Genomic DNA, 19,000 nt, shown 5'->3' with positions numbered 1-19,000 from the left:
CTCTGAAGTAAGAGTTAAAGCATTTCATATAAACGACTATTAGGACTTTGGCTAGTCTTCTTTCCTTGCTAAATGCTATTTAATGCACTCATTATTTAAAAAATGTAAGTCTTTTGTAGAAAATATAAATATAAAGGTAACAAAATTAGAAAATAAAAATCACCTGTAATGCACCACTACTGTTAGCATTTTGATGTATGTCCTCACAATCTTTTTCTATATATAAAAGGAAAAATGTTCTTCTTATAAGTTCAGGATAAACCTTTCTTTTTCAGTTCTGATATATTTCCCCCCTATTTAAAATTTACTGTCTTTCTTCTTATTACAAATTTAGGAAGGAGAAGAGTAAGGCAATGTTTTCAAATTACCATCCTCAACTGAATTCCTGAACTTCTAAGTGTGTTTTGCTTATTTAAAAAAAAAAATCTCTCTCAATGGATGAATTGTGTTCTTCAAAAGAGTAGCTAAATATATTTAGAAATATCACTTGCTTTACAAGTAGAAAAATAGAATTTGAATACAGATTTCCAAACTTAATCTCTGAGATTTTGGACAAAATAGTGTAGATAATATGAACTACTTTACAGGACTCTTGAGAAGACTAAATGTAATAGCGAATGTGAAATTACCTAGCAGAGGACATGGGACATAGGAAGCACTCAGTATTTTTTTTTCTTGCTTCTATTTATTGTCAGCTATGATGTGATTTTTTACTATTGCTTTTAGGCTCCATAGACCACTTCTTTCACATTTCTGAGTCAGGATTTTTCAGCCTCTCAATCATCTTTAGTTAATCCTAAAGAGAATTTTTAAAATTAAAAATAGAGCTATGCTGTGTTACCTACGGAAGAGGCCAGAAATAAAAGTAAGCTTCAGTTATCCACAATGATAAAGAAAATAGCATTGAAAATGAACATCAACACTTAGGTAGAGCTAAATGGATGAAGGGAGTGAAGAAGGCCTTCTGAACATTTAATGGACCCTTTCGAGAATGTAACTAAAACTATTGTCATACTGTACACACCTCCACGCAGAAGCAAAATTTACACACAAAATTCAGGAAAGCGGAAGAACCCAGGCTAGGAACCTGTGTGGTTGAGAGGCCCAGAGGGCTGAATAATTTACTAACTAGGTACCAATTTGAATAAAAGGCAGCCATTTTTACCTAGGAAAGAATTATATGATGTGATTCTTACCTTGGACTGAGGTCTGGGGGTCCAGAACTATTCAAAGCCGAAAGTTGCAATTTCAAGTTTCTCTCTTTCCTTTTTCCATGGTTAGGGGGGTCAGTTTCCTGTTTGTTTTTTGGGGAATTTGAACTGGAGACTCTGATAGGTGAGTGAAACGGCACTGTTCCTGAGGCCAGCTGCTTCAAGCTCAAGCCTAGATAGCTTTTACTGCTTCCCACCTTCTTGCTGCGTGAAGAGGAGGATCCCCTTGTGTAGATGGGAGAGAGGGAGGCTGTCTCTTCTTCCTCCCCTTCCTCCTCCTCTTCCTCATCTTCCACAATGGACGGGAGTCTTTTGTTGATGCTGCCATTTCCCTTGGGCTCTGACTAAATCAGTGATAACATAGATTAGTACAGATTGCAAAGGTCGCTTGAGAGGAATATCATTCATGCTGGTGGTCCTATCGAAACAACGTCAAATCTTTTAGAAACTTACGTCTCATGAAAACTTAAGACTTTGCAGATTTTGCTATTATTTATTCAGGTGTTCAATGTCTCGCCATTTCTGCTATTCCCCAGGTTTACCCTCTTTGCTATCCTGGTGTTGGTCGGCTAACACCTCTCTTGGTCTTCTTAAACTGTCCTGGTGGGAAGGGTGCATTTTACCAGCTTGGCATCTAGATTTTAATCAGTCTGTCATCGGTAATAGGATATGATGGCATGCTGTTAGGAGTAAGGACATTTTCAATTTTACTGGAATGTCTTGGGCCTTGTTATTTTAAAGTTATAGGGTCTTCAGTGGAACTTTATATGGAGGTCAACCAGAAAAGTATATTATCTTTGAGAATAAAAACCTTTCCTATTTTGGATCAGATAGATGGAATAAGATCCGCAGCATCCACAGCTACTCTGCTTCCTGCTATCTTTACTTTCAGATGTCAGTTGGAAGGAAATGGGGCAAACCATTTGGCCTGCTCCCCTTGAGAACCTTGGGAAAGGAAGAAGTCTTGCTAAACCCCATCTTAGACTCTGGTTTCATCCATGTTGTTGGAAATGGCAAGATTTAATTCTTTTTGATGGCTCAGTAATATTCCATTGTGTATGTGTGTGTGTGTGTGTGTGTGTGTGTGTGTATACACAAACCACATCTTCTTTATCCATTCATCAGTATATGGACATTTGGGCTCTTTCCATAATTTGGCTATTGTTGATAATGCTGCTATAAACACTGGGGTGCACGTGCCCCTTCTTATCTGGGGTTTGTATCCTTTAGATAAATATTTAGTCATGCAATTGTTGGACTGTAGGGTAGTTCTATTTTTAGGATGGAACTAGAGAGTATTATGCTAAGCAAAATAAGTCAGAGAAAGACAAAGGACAAATACCATATGATTTCACCTATATGTGGAATTTAAGAAACAAAACAGATGAACAGAGGAGAAGGGAAGGAAAAACAAAATAAGATAAAAACAGAGAGGAGGCAAACCATAAGAGTCTCTTAACTATAGAGAACAAAATGAGGGTTGCTGGAGGGGAGGTAGGTGGGGTGACAGGCTAAATAGGTGATGGGCATTAAGGAGGGCACTTGTTGAGATGAGCACTGGGTATTGTATGTAAGTGATGAATCCCTGAATTCTACTCCTGAAACCAATACCACACTATATGTTAACCAACTTGAATTTAAATAAAATTTTGGAAGAAAAAAAAACCCATCTTAGACTCTTGACTGGAGTCATTCAACCTTTTAGACTCAGAAGAAGTGAGGGAGAGGTTGGATAAAGACAACGAAGATAATGATGATGGGGCAGGGCAGAGAGAACAACAAAGGCTAAGCTAGTGGCCCTCAATGGAGTCACTAGAAGAGTGGGTGTTTCTTGCTCTGCCCCAGACATGGCTTCTGTGCTCCAAAGGCTCAATTCATTTTTTTTTTTTTGGTGCCTCATTTTCTTTTGAGGATACAATTGTTTCTACTTGCTCATCAATAATTTCTAATAGAAATAAGATAATAAGCTGAAAAGATCTAAGTGTGCTATTTAAATCTCATGAGCTGTCATGGTTATTACGTCATATTAATAAACAGTTGGTTTATTGGTATCTATTGATTTTCCTGTAACCATTATAATGATACATACAACAACAAAAAGTGAACTTGAACATGTGGTGACTTTAACAGGCAACAGCCCATCCAGTTTAAAACTGGCCAAGCTAAGAAAAATAGTTTACTCATGAAACTGTTTAGTAGCACTGTAGAATAGAAAAATTAGCTCACCCAGTTAAAGACACACGGGGCAAACTTATCAAAGAAATGAAGAACAATGAGTGAATTCTTTAATTGAACTTCTGTTTACATTTCCATTGGCAGTTTAATCATTCCTTTGGTTCAAGGAGGCTCTGCTGGTCCTGATGTAATTCTCTAATAATCTATAGTGTTTGTACTTCTACAAGTTTGTTCGGATTTCATACTTCCATTTTATCATGGAGACTTGGCACTTGGGGCAAGTTGCTTAAATACTGACCTTTGTGATCAAGGCAGCCAACATTACCTACACCAAGAATTAATTATTCCCCCTACCATTATTACAGACAGGACCCAAATATATTAGATTATTAAACACCCAGCCCCACATGCAGCGCCCATACAGGAGTTCCAGCTCCTTTCCTTGGGCTATCCATACAGAAATGCTTGCTTCCCTCGTGCAGCTGGATTCATCCATGTATACACTGCCATACATTTCAACCACAGATTTCTTCCTTGTCTTCTGACCCATCCCTTCTTCATTTCCTCCCAACAGATGCTTCCATGAAGGCAATGATGTTCTTTTCCCCATAGTCAAAGGAATCTCTAATTTAGCTCATGACATTCTATGGGATAGCCATTTCAAACGCACAGTGGACTAGATTCAGTCAAATCTGCCATGACTACAGGGGAAGCGGAATAAAGTCTAATGGTTGAATGCGTGAACTTTCGGTCACACAGTCCTAGAAGTCTGGAGACTTCTACCTGCAACGGTGGTCAAGTAACATCATTTAAATCATTTAAATCCTTGTTTTCCTCATCTGTAAATTGGGAATGGTATGAGGATATAGATATTAGATAATGGAAGTTAAAACACTTAGCAATGTGCACTGAAAGTACTTAAAATAGATGCTTGCCCTCATGATGATGATGATGATGATGATAGTGAAGAAAATGGAAACATTTGCCTCAGGGCAGGTTCTACAGAGAGTGCTGGTTACCCCTTTTTATATAATCTCCCCTTCTTTGCTAGTTAACAGAATTCTTAGGAATGTACCTTGCCCAAAAATCACCTTTCTCAGCTTCCTTTGCCTCTTGGTTTGGCCATGAAGTTAAGTTCTGAGGTGATAGCAGGCAAGTGGACAGGTTAAAAGGAACTTACAGGAAGACTTCTGGAAAGAGGGAAGCCTCTATCCTACCCTTCAGTGTTTTTGTTTTGTTTTGTTTTGTTTTGTTTTGTTTTGTTTTGTTTTAGTTTCTAGTCTGGAATACTGATACAATGGATAGATCTCTAGCAGCCATCTTAGAGAATGAGGAGGTCTTAAAAAAGGAAACCATGTGTTGAGGATAATGAAACCAAAAGAAGAAAGCTCAGGACCCTGTTGACACAGTTATATCACCCACCTCTGGCCTTGTTCACAAGAGAGAAATAAATATCTTTTGCCTTGAAGCTGTTATGCTGGTGACTTTGATGCTGAAGCCTAAATTATACAGAAGATTTTTTTTTGAAAGTTACAGATGTTGTGTTCTTAGCAGGGATGTTCATTTTCACTGTGCTATGAAGGAGTGAGGAATTCAAATTGGAAAATCCAAAGGAAGGCAGAATTTCTCATGAGAAAGAAAATATAGGAGTGGTTGGGGACAAGGGGGTAAAGTAGTGAGGAAAGGCTGCCTGTTGAGAAGAGTTGAAATATAATGGCCATTTTGCCAGCTCCTGAGAAGGGATTTTGTAGAGACGAGAAAGAAGACAACTAGTGCCAGAGAGAAACTCAGTTGAATGCTCTGAGATGTTTTAAGGGCTTTTAAGAAGTTTCTCAATAGTATTAAAAGTAAACCCTGTCTGTGTCCCAGCTATCTTCAGTAAATTATCAATGTCTTTTACGTGTGTTATAGATTGGATTGGTGTTTCTCTGTATGTACATGTGTCTGTGTATACACACGTGTGTGAAAGGTGTTGGGTTCTGCTTCAAGGAGAATACAGAGCAAAAAAGGGAGCTATTTCTAGGTTCCTGTCACAGTATCATTGGTAGTAAAAGTCTAGGTAATAAATCTGATAAATCACTGTTTCTTGGGAAAGTTTTCTGTGAAATTGGAGGATTCTAAAAAGTTGGGATTATCTTAAGAGCTCAAGTGAAACCCCTTCCAGAATATCTGAGACATTTTTTTTTTTTTTTTATACTATGGATAACCATGTTGTACCATCATCGGAAGCTTACAAGAAGACATTCGACTATTAACTTTAAACATAACAAATGTACTTCCGAGATCAATACTTCGGGATTTTTCTACTTTTGTCAGGTTCTGGTGATGACTGCTTTTCAACAACAATAAAACCCTTAAATAGATGAGTTTCAATACTTCTCTGCTCCAAACTCCAGAAAGTCAGTCAATACATTTCAGTGGGAAGCATTTTAGGGAACGTAGAAAATAAATACATAAAACCCTGAAGTGGGAGACAGATTTACAGGAAATCCTACAGATTTTAGATAAAGATTCTGTTCTTTAGCAAAAGCCATACCTGTGAGACTGTAGATTTGTTCGATAATCTTGATATCACCTGAAAGAACAAACAAACAAATAGAAGTTGTAACAATCATTTAAACCTCCCCAGGTGCTTTGGGACTGAGTAAAATGTAGGAAGCAGGGGAGAGACCATGTGGGGGTCATTAATCCGCTTGGGTAGGCCAGAGAAGGAAAAAATACCTCCTAAAAGAGGCAGAAACTGCCTTCCTCATCCCAGCCTGTAGGAGCTCTACTGACCAGTGTGTGAACTAAGGAAAGGAAGGAGCAAATTGAATGTAACACCTAGGAAATAATGATCGAAATAGTGGCTGTGTTGGTTATATTTTCCATGTTGATGCTTTATTTGCTCCCCTTTTGTTTTCTATCTCCCTTTCCCTCTTTCCTGCCTTTCTGCTATATTCTTGCCGATTCTATGACTTTTCTCTCTGGCCTTGTGAAAACAGAAACCCATGGAATCTTTTCTTATTAAATCTCCTTTCTTTGCAGTTACCCATCTCCCTTTCTTATTTGAATACAGGTGGGGGTGATGTCTCCTTTCTGTCCCCTGTCTTTCCTCACCATCATGCTCCTTGTGGACTAGGATTAAGTTCATCGGGGAGTCCTGATCTCCTATTTGATCGAATTTAAATCCCATCAATTGTAAAAAGAAACAAGATGCTGCTAAACAAATTGTGACATGCCCATCAATTATAAGACAAATCTCAATTTCAGAGATGCTAAAATGTGAAAAACAAATATGTATTGTAGAATCACTTAAGCTGGGATTCAGAATACATCTTACATAAAATCAAACTACAGGACTGTGGAGAAGTCCATCACAAAACACGCAGCTTTCCATGATGGACACAGAAGCTTTGGAACTTATGATATATCTTGGAAACATGCTTCAGGTCTCATCCACACTGTTTTCTGCTCAAATACACTTCCTTCATCTGAAAGTGGTAATAGATGCTATAAATTAGCCTAATTTTATTCACATGAAAAAAACCTTCTACACTCAAAAATGATCTGCCTAGTAAGTGAGACATATTTAGTAATTCTGTCAACTCTTACTGTGGTTTTTTTCCCCCTAGATGATTAGGGAAATAGATGTGTTATTATTTATACAAATGCCGGCATCATTATTGCTGTGCAAATATATGTTTCATCAATGTTTAATATTATCAAAGAAGTCAACCCATTCTACATCTGCTTAGTTGCCTAAATATGCATTAATCAGAAGCATTGTAGACATAAGTTTTGTAATAATTCCCTGAGTGGTGACAAATAAAACAGCTGAATAATTAAAAATGTGAAAAATAAAATTACAGTGCTGTTGCTACGGTGGTAGACAGTTACAGCCCGGAAGAGAGAAAGAACATCTCAGTGGGACTCAGGAAGCCTGAACATCTCCAGCTCAGAGATGCCATCTGAGGTGTAAGAAAAACTCCGAGTTCTGTAGTTTACTAGTAGTGTGAGCTCTGGCAAGTTGCTGAGTCCCAAGTTTATTTGTCTACGTCAGTGCTTCTCAGACTTTACTGTGCACACAAATCACCTGGGGATTTCACTATAAAACGCAGGTTTCGGTTCAGGAAGTCCGGAGTGAGGCTCGAGACTGTATTTCTAAGGAACTCCTAGGCAACGCTGATGTTACCGGCCCACGAGGCACACGCTGAGTAGCAAGATCTCATAACCGACATCACTGTTATTATTATCCTATCACCGATGAATTCATTAAGTGTTCACTCTGTGACAGGCACCCTGACAAATGCTCACAGCCATCATGTCCATTAATTTTTACTGTAATCCTATGAGATAACAAGTATACATCATATAACCAGCACTGCTGTGATAGGCTCTCTGAATGAAGTTATTTCATTTGCGTACAGCATTTGAATCACATGCATTTGAAAAGAGTTCTATGATATATTAGTTCTACTGACTAACCTTTCACACCGATCCAGATTCTGCCAATTGCGGAGAATATTAGTTTAATGGAAAGCCAGTGTTTTAAAGCTAGAAGTCACCCTAAAGAGTGGCTGCTACAATGGTTTGTAACCTGGCAGACAGTAGAATGCTTGAGAAGGATTCCTAAATAAATCAGATTCCAGAGCACCAACTCCAGAGAGTTTCTTCCAGTTGGTGGTAGGTGGGGCTGGGTCTTCGGCTCAGGGCTGAAACCACTGAGTTAGTCCAACTCCCCACCTAGACATGTGGAAGTGGCTGTCCAGGAAGATGAAGTGACTTGCCCAGTTCATGCATCAGGTTAGAGCTCTGGCAGAACCTACCAGACGCCAGGTGCCCTGACTCTTGGTGTACCTAACGCAGAATCCAAAGCTGTCTCAGGTGCCTCCCCGGCAGTTCACGCTGTTACCTGAGCTGAAAGACTAAATGCCTCACATATGGTGGAACTGAATGTAGCACAAGGTTTGATGACTGCCACAAAGCAGGCCCCAACTCTTGTGATACTAAGTTACCCAAGCACCTCGTTAGCCTTTTCTGGGTTATAGATCTTTCCGGAAAGAAAATGAAGTCTAGTCATTCTATCCCAAGGGAAAAAAACGCACAGATACAAACCTTTGAATAAATAATGTTTATCGATCTCCTTTTCTTGTTCCGGTAACTGGAAGACTCAAAGGTTTTGAAAGTTTTGAGGAAGACAGTTTTCTCCAATTTGAGTCCCTCCCACATGAACTTTCAGACAGGAGGAGAAAGGCTGGTAATCTCTAATGGGGATGATTAAAAAATAAAAAGACCGAAGGAACAGAGGTTGGGATGATAAAATGTTGTAAATCAGACATAAAACAAGGAATGGAGTCCTGCGATGAAGTCAAGGCTGACGGTCAGCCCACTCAGACCCTAGAATTGTATCTTCACTTTGCCAGGACAGAAGAAAACAAGTGTGGGGAAGAAGGACCTAGGACATGTCTTGGCACAACATTATCATGAATGAAAGTAAAGCTTTATAATCTTGTAGACTAGGAAAGACACACATTCTCAGTGATGTGGAGTTGGTTTAAAAAGTTTCTGCATAGCTTCTCTTCTTTTATTCCCCTGTCCTAACCACTTAACTTACTCTATCACTCTATAAGTCCAGTGGGAACAAAGAGAGAAGACTCTTAACATCGAAAAACACCGCTCCTTGGTATGGAGAACCATAAGGAGGAAAAAAGTCTCTTATTACTCAGACAATCTGCTATGAAAAAGCAAAACAAATTCGCAATCGTCTTTAAAAGAAAAACAAAGTGTAAGGAAGGCCTCAAAATTATACTATTGAGCTTGAATTGCAAATGGAAATCAAACATGCTAAAATTAATGGTGGTTTTAGATGTGAAAAATGCCATTGTGTTCTTTAATGTTGTCTATTTTGCTGAATGAAGATATGCTACCTTGGCCATCCAGCTTACCTTTTCCTTAAGTTCCTAAGTTCCTCAGTAGTAAATCTTCCTGCTGTTAGGACTTTCTTTTAGCTGAGAGGGAAGCTTTTTGATTTCTTTCATCTGTGTCTACCCACTGATTAAAGTGTCTCTGAATTCTGACACATGGTACCATGACAATGAAGTTTGGGGCCCAGCCTTCACTGGATGCTAATGCCCCACCCTCAGAAGCTGAGTGTTTTCTCAGTAGTTTTTCAGTAGAGGAATTATCAATAAGCTTTCCTTACTCTCAAGATCTTTTCCAGAGACTGAACCACAAAGACGTCGACTGGTACGAGGTAGGAAGGAAGCAAATGTGAATGGAACCCACTACATAGGCCTAGGAATCCTAAACTGTAACCCAGTGGCCCAGTGGCCCAAGGGAGGCATTCTCCTGGTTTACTTGGTTTGCAGGTCAGAATTATAAGCCCCCATGTGAGTCTGAAAACTGTCCTCTCAACTCGGGAATCTTCTAAGACACTCAAGTGTTCTGGTAGGACTGTTACCTACAGCTGATTGCTCAACTGGGAAATGAGATGTGAATTACAAGGCTCTTCTTTCTGAGTGATTCATGATATTCTCTGCTTTGTTAATAATGCCACATTGATTAAGTCACAAAGAAGATTGAAGGAACATGTGTCCTCATTCAGAAAAAGGAATCCTGACACGTTTTCTCTTGTTCTCTGGATGGCAACATTACCAGTACTGGTGGTTGTTTGGAATAAATAGACCATGAATGAAGGACAGTCACATGTAACTCTGTAACTTTCATAGTTAAAATGCCCATTCTTATAAAACCATAAGTAATTGTCATATGATATGGGCACGTAGCAAATCAGTAGGTCTCCTTTTTATTTCTGATCTGCTTCTTTCTCTTGTAGACGCAAGTGGAGGTACCAAGAAGTCATGAATGCCACCAATGGCAGGAGGAAGACAGAAAGAGGAACTGGAAAGCTCTGGAGAAAAGACAGGCTTTGAATAAGGGGGCATTCATTTCAACTAAAAAAAGGCTTGGGAGTTCACTACCATCTAATCTACAGAAGAAATTTTTGAAGCTGGTGTGAAACCCTAAGTGGGTAATAAAGTGGCTAATATGTTTCCTTTGCTTGTTGTGTAACTGAGAAACAGAAATGAGATTATAATGGAAAAACTGATGATTTTGAACTTTTCCAATTTCATCCTGAGCCTTGAGGTCGAGACAAACTATTAAGATTTAGAGGAGAATTCTTCTCCCCTAAGTAAATACTATCACTTCTGATGCAGAAAGCACAAGTCAAGTAACCAAGACTCGAATTTAGTGTTTATTGACTGCTAGCACTGGAGAGTTCAATTATTGAGCCTATCTATTGTATAAGAAGCACCAGAAAAACCTCTTCATTGCTGTGTGTTATGGTAAAAGGTCTATGTGTCAGGGGTGATAGGACCCATTTCGGAGCTATGATAGCATAGTGGTTAAGAGCTGGGATTTTCCTAGTCTTTTTACTCATTAGCTATGCAACTTTGGGAAGCATATTAATCGGGATAAAATAGGTAAGGCTGAAGGAACAAATAATTTGCTGACTTTCAATGGCTTAACCCAAAAGAATTTTTTCTCATTCTTCCTCTAAAAAATGATAATAATATTTAAAGTTGTTCTGAGAATTAAATGAGATATATATATGTAAACTGAACAAGTTTTCAAGACCCAGTTGGCCACATCTGGGTGGCATTGTGTCACACTAAGATACATGTATAGCAACCAAAAGTACTGATGGCCCTTGAACAGCACTGGGTGTTGTTCAAGGGTCAGTGGACCCCCTCAGTGGAAAATTGTATATAACTTTTGACTGGCCCCAAAGTTAACTACTAATAACCTACTATTGACCAGAAGCCTTACAAATACAAAAACAGTTGATTAACACATATTGTGTATGTTATACAGTATCATATATCATATTCTTACAAGAAAATAAGCTAGAGAAAAGAAAATATTATTAAGAAAATCATAAGAAAGAGAATATGCACTTACAGTACTGTATTTACAAAAAAACTCCACATATAAGTGGATCTGTGCAGTTCAAACCTGTGTTGTTCAAGAGTCAAGCTGCAATTTAAAGATAATTCTAATCTTTAGTGTGCTTGCAGGAACCTTAAAGGTGATACATGTATTGATGAACTACAGTAAGACTTTTTAAAATCACCCCTCCCTTTCCATTCCACGAGCAACAACAAAGGTGCCTCTCTCTCAGTTCTTTCACTAAAACCCTGGATCCCTTCTGCTCACTCTTCCCTTCCTGCTTCCTTCTGCCCATAAAGCCCAACATTCCTGCCAGAGCTGACCTCTGGGTGGTCCGTGCCATCCAGCCCTCTTGTTTCTGGAGAAAGAGAAAGCATTTGGAGGCTGCTGGGCAGTGTAAGTCTCTTACCACTTGGACTTCATGGTACACAAGGAATTCTCACGTAAAGCTTATGGTGAAAAGAGCCCTCACACCGTTGCATTTGCTAAGTACTTGGTCCAGTGCCTGGCATAAAGAGTAATTAAATTCCTGTTAACAAATGTTAGTTATATTATTATTGGCATAGTGATTATGAAGAAAAGTTTTCTTTGAATTCGGTGAATGGGAAATAGAGCATTTTTAGCTATGGATATCCAAACATTCACACAGATGAGTTCGTCCAACTGAAACTAACAGATATGTAGATATATAATAAAGAGACCATGAACTTGTTAAACCTGAGTTTCCCCCCAAATGGATCTCCCAGCAGAGACCTGTCATCCCAGGCCACAAAGCTCTTCTTTGTACGGCACTAGGTTCCATACTTTACATAAAGTAATAACTTCGTATTCTATTCTTTTCTCTCCCAACCCTTTTATCTGCTTCACTTAAATAAAATAAGGCACTTTCAAATTGTCCATAGGTATGAATACAGTGAAGACATTGATAATATATGCAAATTGACTCAAGCACAATTTTAACTTCCTATCTCTAAATTCTAAATTCAAATGTATGAATTACAAGGCTTTGGAATTAAAAGAAAACCCAAAGAGTCTCCAATACTTATGTAAGAACTTGGAAAATGCAGGATGATTTTTGAGGGAGAGAGAGTTGTTTATTAATATGTGGTTCACATCATTCTAGAAAGACAGAGGGGGAAAATACACACCATTATGTGAAGAAAACTCAAAATTTCTCAGCACTGACATAGAGTTTTAATGATTCCAGGCTTAAGGAGCTAGCTCTGTACCAACTCCATGATTTGGGAGTTCAGCAGTTAATCAGTGCTAAAAGAATTTGCAGTCGAAACTCATTATATTGAACTGAGATTCCGTGCCCCCCAAGGACCTGCTTCTGATTAGGGTACAATGGCTCCTGGTTAGCTTGTAAAATCAGCTACTATGTAATTGTAAGGAAACACAATAGCTGGTTTCATAAGATTTTCCGGATACACGCTGAGTACTTTGGTTCCAAACCAGGTCGGTGAAGGAAGATGCTCAATTTGGCATGAGAAGTTTTCACATCATAACTCCTGACGGCACTTCTAAAGCTAATGCGAAATGCCTAATTTGCTACCTAGGAAGCTCACTGTCAATTATACACTGTAACAAAAAAGGTGACCGGCCCTATATGATGAAAACAGTGTTTGTAGCAGCAAACCGAGATGAGCTACTCTGCTTATTCGAACCACAGTGACTTGGTTAAGCTCACTTAGCCAGAGAAAATAAGAGGACTATAAAGGACCATGATAGAGGGCAGCTTCTGAATGACCAAATGCATGTCTTTCTTAATTAAAGCACTCTTTGAAACGTAAGCATGAAGAATATTGTGTTTCAGAGCATTTACGCTTTTGCTGAATATTCAACAATTTCTAGGTGAAGAAGAAAGTCTCACAGTTAGTAGATCAGGGCTGAACTTAGGTTATGGTTTTGTGGTACTCAAAGGTGATGTGTGGCCTGGGTGGCTCAGTCAATGAAGCTTCCGGCTTCGGCTCATGTCATGATCTTGTAGTTCGTGGGTTTGAGCCCCACATTAGGCTCTGTGCTGACAGCTCAGAGCCAGGAGCCTGCTTCGGATTCTGTGTCTCTCCCTCTGCCTTTCCCCTGCTCGCACTCTATCTTTCTCTCAAAAGTAAAAAAAAAAAAAAAAAAAGGTGATGTGTGGAACACTGTAAGGAAGATATTACTGATCAATTATATATTGACTGAAAACAAGTCTTCGTGAGAATTCACAGTAGGCATACAAACCACTGAAATTTAGGAAGAAATGTGTCTGATTTGGTATTTTGTCTCCGCTAGTGGTGCTCAGGGAAGTCCCCAGAACAATAATTGTCATAGATCAAATATGCCTGATACATCTTGTTTCCTTCTCTGGGTCTCTCTCCTAACCACACTGTCATCCAAAGTCTGTGAAGAAATCATTCCCCAGTTATTTATACAGTAGTATGTCTTTTTTTATTTTCTTCTTATGTAAATTTGTATTTTGAGCCTGAGCTTTCAGCATAGGATAGACTTTTCCTTAACCTGTTAAAATAAACAGTGAGGGACTTAGGGGAGAGATTCGTGGGGAGATGAGACAGTGGCCCTTTTCCTGAAATTACACCGTGTGGACAAGATTTTAGGGCTATCATGTGGCAACCTAGTCACAGAGTAGCCATGTCCAAGTTTGTGTGAAATCACAGTGGTATCCACTGTGTAACCGCTCTGCATAAACATGTGAACACTGAATAAAGCATATCCATTTAGAATGGGCATGACTTCTTAGAGTAGGGCATTCTAAACTTTGAGCTAAGTCAGTTACTTAGGGGTTCATACAAAGACATCATTCGTTTACTTACCTACATGAAACCTATACATATAAGTCTCTTCAGAACATGGGGTGCCTGTGTAGCTCAGTCAGTTGGGCATCTGACTCTTGATTTTGGCTCAGGTCATGATCCCAGGGTCATGGGATCAAGCCCCATGTCAGACTCTGCACTGAGCATGGAGCCTGCTTGGGATTCTCTCTCCTTCTCCCTTCACTCGTGCTTTCCCTCTCTCTCTAAAATAAGAAATTAAAAAAAAAAAAAAAGAACAAACTTTCTCTCCACGTCCATGATTGCAAAATATGCACCAGTGACTTTACTGGAAGATGATGCTTTCACAGTTATTTACACAAATTTGCACAATTCTGGTCCTTCAAGTTTCTAATCTCCTGGATCAGGCTGTGCTTGTTAAGTCGTGTCTTTGGGGATGGCGGGAAACTGGCATGTCGGATTCTTTGAAGGAACAATTCTGGCCTTGGTTGTACTATAAAGACATATTACTTTTAGGTAATAAAGATGCTTCCAAAATAGATCACTTGGAGGATGGGCAGGGCAAGGCGGGGAGGGGAGAGTGGGGAAAAGAAAAATAAGTCATTTGGAGTCCCACAGTGGGAGTCATATATTTCCTATTAGTTTCCATTAGGTCTTTAAGAGGTGTAACTTTTACTTGAAACTGGCTCTAAATCATTGCCTTTAAGCCTCTCCTCTGGTCACCGTTCCCTTTCTGCTAATTAATTCAGAATTTCTATTTTTTTAATGTTTCTTTAGTTTGAGAGACAGAGAACATGGGTGCACGCATGAGCACTAGTGGGGAAGGGGCAGAGAGAGAGGGAGAGAGAGAATTCCAAGCAGGCTCTGCGCTGTCAGTGTGGACCCTGATGCGGGGCTTGATGTCCCGAACCGTGAGATCATGACCTGAGCTGAAACCAGGAGTTGGATGTTTAACTGACTGAGCCACCTCGTCCCTTGTTCAGAATTTCTAAATAAACATTAACTTTTCCTTGGAGAAGTAACATTAAACATTACCACGGTAATATTACCACAGAATTACTGGTAAATTGAAGGTCTTCAATTATTATTTATTTAGAAAAATTGAAGAAAATTTTAAGGTATGAATACCCTCCTATTTATCAACAAATTTGGAATAAAAAAATAATGGAGGGGAGCCTGGGTGGCTCAGTGGGCTAATCAGCTGACTTTTGATTTCAGCTCAGGCCATGATCTCATAGTTGTAAGATCAAGCCCTGCATCAGGCTCTGTGCTGAGCATGGGGCCTGCTTAAGATTTTCTCTCTCTCCCTATCCCTCTGCCCCTCCCTGCTTACGCTTTCTGTCTCTCAAGAAAAATAACAATCATAAGGTAATACTAGAAGGGCCTATGGCTCAGACTGGTAAGTTGTTCACCAGCCGGTTAACTGTTCACCAGGACTTATGCATCCTGTTAGTCGCACCACTTGATGGGATTTCCCAGACTGCTTGCACTTAGGGTGAACCACGTGACTCATTCTGGCCAATGGAGTGTGAGCAGAAGAGATCCATGTCATTTGTGGGTCTGGCCCCTGAGTCATACAAGGGCAGCCTCTATTCTCTGTCTCTTAAACTGATTGGCTGGCTGAATAGAAAAAGCCTAGTGAAGGACTCTGAGTTCCAGATGACTCTGAGGCCTGGGTGGTGGGGGGTGATGGGGCCACCAAATAGAGGAAGACTGGCTGCCCGAGTCATCAAGTGAGAAGCTGCCACCTGTACACGGATACGAATGAGATTTACTGCATAACCCATTTATTCTACTTATCGTATTAAGTCACGGAAACTTGGCGTTATTTGTTACAGCATTTAGCCTGACTCAACTGATGGTTTCTTAGTGATCATCCAGGCCAGGGATGAGGAACTAGAGGCCCACAGAAAGACAGCAACTTGTTCCAAGTCATACAACTTCTATGTGTATTGAGTCTGATACCTAGCATTCGTGGGTTCTTTTTGACAGAATGCTGTTTGGGTTTTTTGCTTTTTTCCTCAAATATGATGCTAACATTCTGTCCTGTCAAGATGAAAGTGTGATTAATAAGAGAAAAAAATATATAAGCAGTACAACCTGGAATATAACCATGATGCGTTAGCCCTAGTCAGACTTGGGACTGTTTACAAATCCTGGCAAAATGCAATGACACAGATCGGTGACCATATGCTCTGCTTTTAAAGAACTTAATCTTCCGGGTGGAACATATAAGTGGGATTACCACATCACTAAAAGCTTAGCATCTTGCAGATGTTCATCGAAGAATTTTTGCTTAATCATTTTCCTCCATGACATGGGAACCAAATCCTTTAAACCCCAATTCATTTCACAGAACGGTATCTCCACGGATCCCTCCGCCCGCCTAGGGTTACCATGAGTACCACACGCTGGCCTTCCAATTCATAATCCTGAGGCACTTCACTCCCCCCCCCCCCCCCCCACTTGGCATCTCGTTTGCTTCCTATTTCTGACTCCTTGGCTACTGTTTCCTTCAGTCAAAGCCGCCACTCTTTTGGCATCCCAGAATGCTGGGCTTAAATGGTGAGCAAATAGATGCCTACAATCTGATGAGACCGGAGGCCTCCAGATCTGCCTGCCGAGCACAGTCTGTGCCGCGGTGTAAGCAGACTGTCTCCACCATATGTCATCGTCTCTGCTGTCTACACCCTTTTGGGGAACTTCATGGGAAAAGCGTTATTAGAGATGTTTATCCTAGGATTTTGTAATTTGCTTTTAATTTTAATTGAATTTCCACCAACTTAGCTCATTTAGAGCAGTTTTAATCATACCACCCACTGACTGGATGTTGTATCTGTCGAGTTTGGGTTTGGGATTAAAGGGCTAACTGAAGCGATGTCTTACGTGCCCAAGGATGATCTTTGAAAGATCCCACACGGTGAAATATATACTGTAGTAAAACATTCGGGATTATTCTAACAAGACCCAGGAGATCAAATGTTCTTGAATAGAAAAACAGAATAAAATTATGTTTTCAAAAAATCCTAACATACACACTGGTAAAATATTTGAAGACTGACTGAGAAATGTTAAAAATATTGCTGCTTTCATCTATATTCTTAGTCCTCCTCCATAACTGTGTGTATGCGCACATAAAGGAAGGATGGAGAACATTTTGTTTCAATTGCTAAGAAGGCCTCCAACTTTTTTTTTTAACGTTTATTTATTTTTAGAGAGAGAATGAATGTGTGTGTGGGGTGGGGGGAGGGGAAAACAGAGAGAGGGAGCGAATCCCAAGCAGGCTCCACACCTCCATCAGTATAGAGTGTGATGTGGGGCTCAAACCCATGAATCAGAAGATCAAGACCTGAGTCAAATCAAGAGTCAGACACTTAATCAACTGAGCCACCCAGATGCCCAGCTAAGAAGGCGTCCAACTTCTTACAACAATGAAATGGAGTCTGAAAAGAGTTGAAAAACTATTTTGTACATCTGAAATGATAGTGCACGTCTGAAACTTCAGATTTACTTTCCAACATGGAACAAGGGAAGGATGAAGAATGATTATATGCAGAGAAGACTGAAAAGCATGTACTTGAATGGGAAGACATTCTCCCAGAGCTAGTTGGTGACCAGGGGGTTATTTAATAAATAGATGGATTTAGGAGCACATGACAGCACAAATACTAAGGGAAAGGACAAGTTGGATGGCCAAGCTACAATAGTTGTGCTGTCTTACTCATTCTCTTATTAATGAGAGGTCTTTCTGGAAACAGGCACAGGGGGTTTTTGATGAGACGTGACAAGTAATAGCATTAAGGTTAAGAAGATTAAAGTGAATGTTATTCTGGAAATTCAGGATAGCTTCTGCTGTAAGTCAGGGTGCCTAAAGGAGACCAACCCTTTTTAGGAGAATTATGTTTTGATTTATGGTAGAGTGCTTTGGTGGACAAATGTACTAGGCTGGGATTCAGAATACCAGAATTGGACTCAATTTTATACTGTTTGATTCTTTTACTAATTCTCTAATCTCAGGCTGTGCACTGCTTGGACGCCCGGTTCCTTCATCTGTTAAGCAAGGATTCAGGGGTGATGCAAAGATTAAAATTTAAATTAAAGGAGGTATTGGAAACATACTCCCTTGCTCATAATACATACTTAAAAAACATCAACATCTTTTCTCGGTCAGAAGATGTGCTACTTAATATGCAATTGACAAGAGAAATTAAAACCCAATGAGATACATTTTGATATTTTTACTGAATCTTATTTGAAACGCATACTCAGAATGGTTGAGGGAAGACTTCATCCCAAAGTAAGAGTCTACTTTGTGCAAAAGGGAATATTCTAATACATTTAGGTATACAATTCACTTAAGTTATATACCTAACCAATGACTAGATTTTTTGTTCTGTGAATGAATACATTTTCTGTTCCCCTCCCTTTAAGTCACTTGTCATCACAGGAAAAAACGGAGTTTTAATAGATGGTACTTAAGATCCCTTCCAATTCTAACATTTTATTGTTCTGTGGATATGGAAATATATATGAGTGAATGAATTAAATTCCAATAAGCATTCATCAAGCACATACTTTGTTCCATGAGTTTTACAAGGAAAATGATTACAAAGATAAATAAACATAGTCATGGTTCAGAGAACTTATATGTATACAACTGAGTTTTCCACTTATAATTTGGTTGAATCCTTTAATGATTTATTTTGTAAAAGCTTTCTCATTAAAGTACAGCATATGGAAAGAACATGCACGAATAGAAAGTGTACCGTTCAAAGAATTATAGAAAAGTTCTGTGGCTCATTTTCTCTTGTGTGTAAATCTTATTTTCCTATGGAAACATGTTTCCCATGAATCCACCATTAATAAATAGAGCTGGCATTCACTGCTCATAGAATTAAGGGACAGAGG

The 19,000-nt window shown here is 39.3% G+C and overlaps 1 protein-coding gene across 1 annotated transcript in view; it reads right to left on the bottom strand.

The window, feature by feature from the left end:
• The window catches only part of KCNH8 (potassium voltage-gated channel subfamily H member 8), a 112,305-nt gene that overhangs the window by 28,361 nt on the left and 64,944 nt on the right, over window positions 1-19,000 (bottom strand). Inside the window, exons 6-7 of the mRNA XM_043593316.1 lie at window positions 5,923-5,961; window positions 1,197-1,555 (exon numbers count right to left, since the gene is read on the bottom strand). Coding sequence (XP_043449251.1) covers window positions 1,197-1,555; window positions 5,923-5,961 — 398 coding nt within the window. The remainder of the gene's footprint in view (window positions 1-1,196; window positions 1,556-5,922; window positions 5,962-19,000) is intronic.

The sequence above is a fragment of the Prionailurus bengalensis genome, chromosome C2 (genome assembly GCF_016509475.1).
Source record: "Prionailurus bengalensis isolate Pbe53 chromosome C2, Fcat_Pben_1.1_paternal_pri, whole genome shotgun sequence".
NCBI classification, from domain to species: Eukaryota; Metazoa; Chordata; class Mammalia; order Carnivora; family Felidae; genus Prionailurus; species Prionailurus bengalensis.
The sequence above is the reverse complement of the archived record's forward strand: the minus strand, read 5'-3'. Positions and strand labels throughout refer to the sequence as shown.